Here is a 9,269-nt window from a genome sequence, read left to right as displayed (position 1 = left end):
ATTTTAACTTATACACAAGTGCCAAAATACTATAATTATACAAAGTCTTATTTGAAAAAAATGCCTAAATCAGTCCTGTGGAAACATTGGGTTAGATGGTATGCAAAGCATGAAGCTTCTTTGGTTGGAAAATGTGACAAAATTCTACAATGAGAATGTTCTAGCTTTTGACACTTTAACGGTCTATTAGTACACAAAAATTGAATGAATAGCATAGAATTACAATTTGTTCATTAAAGTCACCACCTACAACAAGGAAATGTCAAAACGTATTAAATCTTCTTGCAATTTTTATTTAAAACGTGTGATTTCACAATGAAATACATAAAATTGTCTCTCCCTTATACAATGGGTAGGTCAAAGTGCACATATCATGACAATTTCCAGTGACATAAAATTTAATTAAACTACTTTATTATAAATGTATATGAATAAACTTAGCAAAAAAAATGTTGCTAATAAATCAATTTTAATACTACCTAAGTTTAAAGTATTTAATTTTATAAGGAAATATAAAAAAATCCTCAAGCTTTCCTATTATGAGAATCATGACATTTGTTCTCTCGGTCTTCTGCCGTATCTAATGTAGCTAACACCCATTTCTGAAGTATGTAATTTAATGTGAAAATTATAATATGGTTAGTACTCAGGCAAAGCATAATTTTATAGCATTCAATCTTATTTGGTTAGAGGGTAATAAGCTAGAAAATCAGACCCATTTGCCATGCTCACCTGTCACACATCCTTTCTTTCAGAAATCGTCAATAATGCTCTCTGACATTTTATACTATATCATTTATAGCCAAGAGAAAGGCAAAGTTTCACTCTATAAAATAACATATAATGCTATCTTGTTTTCCTTACAAAGCATTGTATATTTCACCTTTAGTTTGAAAGGTTATCTCATATTGTTCAAATCAAGTAGCAAAGGGAATTAATTCAAGCCCCTCTTGTCTTAGTTAGAAAGCCAATTAAATTATAATAGTTACAGGTCATTATTTGCTTTGTGCTTCTTATTATTCTGTGTTATTAGGTGTATAAGTGTACTAGTATCATCATTATAAAAAAAGTAGGCTAAAATTATAATGGCAACCGACAGCAAAAAAGAAAAAGAAAAAAGGCTAAAGATTTTTCATGTACAATCTTTACTTACTGCTGTAAAAGTAACTAACATGTAAAAACTAGAAACTTATTAGATTAGATAAGATAATTAGATTAGATAATTCTTTACAAGGTATGCTTGTGAGCTGATTGTACACTACGTCATTTAATATGGTAACGTGAGCTGTGTTTTTGCCAAGTGATGTTACAACTTATGTGGTGAGATTATTAGTTAAACATGGTTCAAAAAGCAATAAACAATAGAATTAAATATAAACAGATGTAAAATGTTATGAGCTTTAAGCTAATTAGGATAAACAATTGTAATTTTATATTACAATCTGCAGTAATTTAGATTTAGATTTTATTTTGTTTATAAGATCAGTTAAATTGACAAAATCTGTATAGTTAGGTTAGAGAAATAACAGATAAAATATAAATTTTATAGTTTTAAAGTTTTATAGGTTACGCAAAAGAAATTTGAAAATTTTCAGATGAAGAGAAGTCTTTCTAACCTTAACATGAAAATCACTTTGCAGTCACAGCAGTCAACACTCTGATGTCATATAATTCATGGACAAATCTTTAGTAAAAATACTTAATTTTAAAACCTGATTTTTTGTGTACAAAAGATTTAAATGTTTACTGAAGGCTTGCCAAATTTTGTAAGGATACACAAAACATATTAAATGTTATAGTATAGAAATTCTGATAGTTGTTTTATGGATACAAGTTCAGTCACAGTGACTGCCCCCATATGGAAAGAGTTATTTGGGTTTCAATTCAAATATCATGGTTGAAAAGGTAGAAGAATTTCCAACTATTTACAATGAAGCAAATCTTTCATTTAAAATGTGAGATGGTTGGTACTTTAACTGTTCATTATAAATAATTACAGTTGATCATTATAAAGTTTCTATAAACTTTCAGTGTAAAACAAGAGTCAGTAACCCTTGGTATGAAGTTAAGTTTGTTTGTTAAGGATTTTGCGCAAAGCTACACAAGGACTATCTGCACTAGCCATCCTTAATTTAGCAGTGTAAGACTAGAGGGAAGGCAGCTAGTCACCACCACCCACCGCCAACTCTTGGGCTACTCTTTTACCAACAAATAGTGGGATTGACCATCACATTATAACGCCCTAACCACCTGGCCATGCTGGGCCATGAAGTTAAGAAAACTGAAATTACTACTGGATAAACCTATCTAAACACATGGTTCAAATCCAACATAAAGCTTCCAGAAAAAACAGACAAAATAAAACACAAATGATCATAAAAAGCAAAACATGAAATTTTTCTGCTTGCATGAGAAAAAAATGCATATATATATATATATATATACCCAGTTCCTTCAGTTGCTTCAGGACAAGGCAAACACTCTGAGGCTCCACCATTTTTACTGTTAGTGACTGATATTTCATAGATTATGGCCTTATCATCCACTTCCTCTGTAAGAGCTGTATTAAACCACCTTTTCCATGTTCCGTCACTACCAAGTTTTTGAAAGGCCCAACTAAAGGTGTAAGGACCATCTTGTGTCACTTTGTAACTGGAAATACAAGAAAATGAAGAAAACTTCAGAAACGTTTATCAGTAACTTGTCAAATCTAAAATGTACTGTTAGAAATTATGCAAAAAATTAGAGGTAAAACATTTCCTCTTTCCTGGATTTTGATATTGAGCTATATTTCTGTTAGAACTAAATTTTCATTTAGTAAAAATGTGTCTGCAAAAGAATGTAAACTGTAAACAACTTTATGAAAATTAACTATGGTTAGCACAATTCATAAACATTCATAATAAATAAGGTTTATGTTGTTACTTCCATAGATTACAGAATTTAGTTTTTAACACTGCAAGAACATAAAGGGTATTACAACATGAAATCATTTTTAAGAATCTAGTCAACAAATAAAACAAAAGAACATTACCATATCTACATTCTAAATGCCTTAATGAATGGTATTTGAAGGTAAAATTACCAGATATTTATTTTCTATAATCTAGTGATGGTCTCAAAATTAATTAAAAATACTTTTCCTACAATTATGAAGTGCTCAAAAACATACCTATCATTTTGTCAAGTTAGCTAGACAAACTGAAATTTCCTATTGTATATAAAGTACTTGAAAATTTTTCTAAATTGATATATAGGTGAAACTGGTGTAAAAAAAGTCAAAAATTTTATAGCAACTTCAAATAAAAAATAATAATAAGTATTTTTTTAATTACTGGCAATTGACTGTATAAAACAAAAATGAATGATCTTCATTCAACAACAAAAAAATCAGATTATATTTTAATCAAAATAAAAGAAATGTTTGCAGGTACCTGGAGTTTAATATACAACCAATTTAAGGTAAATAATCTACAGCAATGATTGTATTTACAAGTTATGAAGTATTACAATCTGGCAGAAAAATGTTGTTTTTGTGAAAATAATAATACATCAAACCAGTCACAACTTTTTTTCTTCATCTTATTTTGAGTTAAAAAATCTGTGAATATCTGACCTTACTCCAAACTTTCAAGAACCGAAATGGAACTCTTCTCTTCACTGAACATAATGACTTTTTTTAACCATACCACAATGGCCTTATGAATTTTACAAAACCTTGTAACTACCATGTAACCATGGTGGTATACATACTATGATTCTGAAAGTACTTAATGTATCTTCACAAAATTTGGCAGGCTTTCAGTAAACATTAACCCTCTCACCCCAGCCATCCTTTACTGTGCATGTCACAAGGTTTTAGTGTCTTACATACAAATCTCAATTAAGCTACTTTTTGTTTATGTTATATAAATTAGTATAACATAAAATCATAACTAATAATCCATATTTTAATAGTATATATATGTTTTAAGTTCTTAATTTTATAAGGCAATATTTAAAAATATCTGAATTTCCATTATTGTGAGAAATGTGACATATTCTTTCTAGGCAATTCTCTGTACAGAAAACAATGTAATATAATACATCATTTGATGGATTAAAACTTTGGCTTTTCATTAGCTACAAATAACATAGTATAAAACATCAGAGAAAACCACTGACAATTTAGGAAAGAGAGGACATGACAGGTGGGTAGGGCAAATGGGTTTGATTTTCTGGTTTAGGGCTCCAAAAATAAATAAGATTGAAAGCTAAAAAATTATGCTTTGTCTGAGTAATATCTATATTACAATAAGTAATTTATGTTAAATTCTGTACTTCTCAGATGGGTGGTAAATAAATTAGAGACGAGGGAAGACCTAGAGAGCATATGTCATAGTTTGCATACTATGGGAGATTTTAGAGTTTTTTAATATTTTTATATAAAATTAAGAACTTAAAATTTATATAATATTAAAATTCGATTTATTAATTTTTTCTGATGCCAGGTTTATTTGTATACATTGATAATAAAGTAGTTTAATTAAATTTTGAATGCAACTCGGTAAAAGGTTGTGACATGTGCTCTTTGACCTATACGATGTGAAAGGGTCAATATTCAACAAACTTACCTACAAGAAACAACTCACAATTACTGAAAAAAATATTAATTAAACTAAAACAAGAGACATATTTTATGTCTCAAATTGACAAAGCTTGTTTTTTCCTATTTTAAAATGAAATGAGTTTAAAACTGATTATAAATTCTATGCTTACATTATTTTTTAAAATTGAAAAATGCTAATTAAATTTTGAAATATTGGCAATACAACTTTAGTCCTTTAAATATCAACCACTCCTTTTTGTGCATCTAATGATTAATGTAAGTTCTATATTTAGTTAATTTTGAGTCCCTTTCTAATGCTTGCTAGTCTTCTTACCTGTAATGTTGTTTCTTTTGTCGACCAGACCAAGTTTCAATAACTGCCACACCTCTCTGCAGTGAACTCTGCAGACAAAAGTTATTTCATTTGACACTTGTTTCTAGAATTTTTGAAATCAGTAAAAATACAATTTGTAAATATAGATACTACTGCTATTGAAATTGAAATTCAATCTGAAAGAGTTCAGAGTAAAATTTATATTTGGGATATGAATAAAATAGTTGAAAATAGTATGAGCCCATTTATTTCATTTCAAATCCTGCATAAGCAAATACTACTAATACACAATTTTCATAGTGTCTTCACTTGGTACCCACCCATTACAACTGTTACCTGGTTCTAAGTTTACTACCCGATTCTTAAGAAAAGTTATGCAAAGTTAAAATCAAAGTAATATAAACAGAGCTGCAGAAAAACTATTATTTTTAAGAGAAAACAGTAAGCAAAAATCAGAAACAAGCAAAAAAAGTCATGAAACAGAAATTGAAGATGAAAGTGGAAGCAAGGATAGTGATAGAGACTCAGATTAAGTTCTAGTGGTGAGCAAGCAACACTGATTAGTAAGTCACTGATCTTTAAGTTTAATAGTGTCCAAAAATTCTCGAGTACCTTATCAATCATGTTATTCAATCATTCATTATATTCTCAGTAGTTGCTTATACCATATTAACTTTTACCTCTTCCATAATGAATATAGGAGACAAAGAATCAGTTAAGTAAGCAGCAAATTTTGAACAGTCCATTTAAAATTTTTCTTTGTGAAATGATTATTAGTTGATTCACTACATGCAATCAGTTTGTGGTTACCACCATTTTGTAGCTTGGCACAATCGACATTCTAGGACAGAAATGAGGCCTACTGCTTAATGACTGTGAGATTTGTAATAGTAAATACTGTAAAGTATTGTATCAATGTAAATATGATCTTCCAAAAGTTTCTATATTTGACTTGTTTCAACATAGCTAGCTGCTGCTCTTTATAATTCGAGATATCAGGATGAGGTGATCGTTGCCATAGAATTGTTGTTTCACTTCATTGCAATTTACGAGAGAAACTCACACACTGATCTTAAAGAGGAATTATCAAAGTTTTGTAAATGAAACATTTGAGATAAGCTCCACCCATCAATTGTGCTAACTTTTCTGATAGCACATGTGCACTCAGCAGTCTCGAATGTAATCTCTCAATGTGTGTTATAATGACAGGAGGCCGTAGATGCCATAACGTCTGAATGTAAATGTACGTATGTATAACTTAAGTGTCATCACCATGTACAAATATTGCTTGCACAGCACAGGTATTGTGTAATGACAGTCAGTTAGGATGAACTGTTAAAGATCACTCTGTTTCGTTACCAATAAGTTAATAGTATTCAACTGAAGAAAGAGTTGGAAGCTTTATACTTTAATATTAATTTCATGACCACTAAATCGGTACTCATCACTAATTGGTGAAAAGTTAAAAAATGGAGAGATGTTTGTTTGAATTTGTTTCAGTACCTCATAAAGAATAGTGGGAATACATACAGTAGTCTATACTTTGTAGGCCTATGCTATAGTATACACAATGACCGCAAAACGTTTCGAGGTTAACAACATTTTCATCTTTCAATTATAATTATTTCCTGTTTTAACTTAAACTTCGTGGCATCCTGGTTCATACTGTCTTGTCTTCTGCATAAACTGTTGTGTTGATAAAGGTCAGAAATTTTCGAGCACCAGGATACCCATCCAAATTACCCATCTGGGTATCCAGGTAGGATTTTTGGTACTCGTTTAAACACTACTTTTTTTTTCATTATGTTAACATTCAAAAAACAGTACACATACACCAATGATGATTAACAAAACCACACACCATATGGATAAATAAAAACATCTGGTAAAACAACATGTCCAAACACACATGAATATCAAACGAATACTTACCTCTAAAATACTGAAACCCATTCCTTATTTAGTCATTCTCATGCTGCCAACAATCATGTGACTGAAAGTTCTGAGCGACCTTGATGTAACATAGAATATTTAGCAACTTACCCATAATTCTCCATTCTCCCACCTTCCCGGGAGATCTTACATAAGCTCTCCTTTTCCAATAATTAATATTTCTAAGTTGCAGTTAATGCCATAGTTTTATTTCACTGTCATGTATGGCACCACTTATTTTGTTCTAGTTGTTTGAAGTTTATATATATATACACTCACACACACATAAACATTATAGCATATATAAATTTAGTAGATCAAAAAACCTGCTTAAACACACATTTCCATACTAAATAAAAAAATTACAGGGAGAAACATTTAATACAGTCTAACAAATTACACATAAAAATAATTCCAAAATTTAATATGTCATTAATTATGTACAAATTTCAAGTGTCCTACTGTGATGATGCTTAATAGATTTGATACATTTTACACTTGCTATATGCCATAGAAATAAAGAACCCCTGTTTCATCTTCATATTTAATGAACTACTTCCTATATAATTTTGAGAAAGTGTTAACAGCTGGTAGTAAGCAAAGGTTCAATTTTCAATGAAGTAGTCTGTAACCAATTTTTAAATCTGGAACCAAACAATAAGGCAGGTCATTTGGTATAATCAGGTCCAAAGAGAGAAAGTTTATAGTTGCATAATCAGACTATCAATAATTAAACAGTAAAGAGCAATGTTCATGAGCCTGGCTTAATGTCCAGAAAACCTGCTTTGACTCTGCACTTAACCACACAGATAATTTGGACCTTGCTAATACCATTCAGAGTTTGGCACCAAATTTCTTCAGAGATAAGTCAGGTTCTCTACCACTGATCAATGGTTTCATCTCTGGTGAACAATGGATGAAGAGCATGTGTCCATTTTGAGGAATTCAATTAGGGTATGGGGAGATATTAGAACAAATAGATATAAATATCTTATTGTGTTTCAAAAGGATGGAGTTAATGATCAACAGTACATCAGCATGGCATAGTGGACTTAGTTGTATCACAGCTTGCAGGTGCAATCAGAATAGAGTTTGTCCTAATACAGAATAATGACATAATTACTGGTATCATAATTCCAGGACTGGGATGGTCTATCTCAAACTACATATTACAGAGGCCAGGTATTGACAACAAGAAATTATTATTTAAATCCCAAAGAACAGCATTGGAACCTCCTTGGATGTTATGTATATCAGTGCCTTAATCAGCCATGGAATAGGAGTTGCTGCCGTCAATACTGTCTGCTGACTCATCAGAAACCTTGTAGTTACAAAGGCCATTTCAAACCTACAGTGACACATAATCATTATTGAGTAATTATTCTGTGCCAAATGCATCTCTTTCAGTCAAGTTGGTTTAGTTCAATTCAAACTTTCATCACTTTAAATTTGAGGGTTACTCATATTCATTGTAACTATAGATATACTCTTAATGAAACAGACTCATTAATTGTATTCACGGCATAAATTTTGTTCCTACAATTTCAGCTCCACTTTGTGTTTCATTGAAGAACAATTAAACTATAAAATTATCCTCTTTAATTTTTTTTGGACAGGTTTATATACAAATAGGATCACACTATGCATATACAGACATACCCAATTAAACCACAGACATACACAACTGAACATGTAAATCAATACAGAGCAAACTGAATTCAACTGTAAATATATTAGTTCAATCTACAATCTTATATATATATATAAGATTGTAAAGTACAAATACATCTAAACAAAGTCTAGGCCAGACTACAACCCTAAATTTACACTGCGTAAAATATTCTATGCCAAAACACTTGCCTGCATAAATACAAACTCGCATTCTTTTTCACAGTCCACTTCAAATGTAAAACTGACTCTTCCAATTTCTGCAGCTTGACCATTTGCTAGCCGTTCTTTAGTTCTAAAGCCTAAGACTTCTAGAGAAAGAATAAGATAAGCATCCTCCCTATGTCCAAATCCACTACGTATAAAGTTTCCTTCTGGTTGCCATGCTGCCTTAGTCTGGCATCCTCCATCTGGAAATTCCAAGGTTTACTTATTATATGTTTTTCTGGTAAGAAAGGTACAACACTGGGTTCTCTTGCTACATTGTTTAACTCTATCAGACATGCATGACTTTATAGCCAAACTGGAAAAGTGTGTCTCATAAATTGCAAAAACTGGTAAATTTCATTAAAGATCATAAGTATCTTGTACACAAATAATGACAATTTTATAATTAAATGTTTTACCTAAAATTATGTTATTTTTATTGTAGTTACTCGCATTCAAACAATTAACAAATTGAGTGCAAAGTGATTTTCATTTTAAGTATACAAATACTTTTTCTTCATCTTAAAATTTTCATATTTC

At 30.6% G+C, this 9,269-nt stretch overlaps 1 protein-coding gene across 1 annotated transcript in view; it reads right to left on the bottom strand.

The window, feature by feature from the left end:
- Positions 1-9,269, bottom strand: part of LOC106470110 (UPF0577 protein KIAA1324-like homolog) — a 94,249-nt gene that overhangs the window by 41,597 nt on the left and 43,383 nt on the right. The window contains exons 10-12 of the mRNA XM_022398679.1: positions 8,715-8,932; positions 4,923-4,990; positions 2,446-2,652 (exon numbers count right to left, since the gene is read on the bottom strand). Coding sequence (XP_022254387.1) covers positions 2,446-2,652; positions 4,923-4,990; positions 8,715-8,932 — 493 coding nt within the window. The remainder of the gene's footprint in view (positions 1-2,445; positions 2,653-4,922; positions 4,991-8,714; positions 8,933-9,269) is intronic.

This window comes from Limulus polyphemus, unplaced genomic scaffold, assembly GCF_000517525.1.
Source record: "Limulus polyphemus unplaced genomic scaffold, Limulus_polyphemus-2.1.2 Scaffold3827, whole genome shotgun sequence".
NCBI lineage: Eukaryota > Metazoa > Arthropoda > Merostomata > Xiphosura > Limulidae > Limulus > Limulus polyphemus.
Note: the sequence above shows the minus strand (reverse complement) of the source record. Positions and strands in the feature narration are given on the sequence as shown.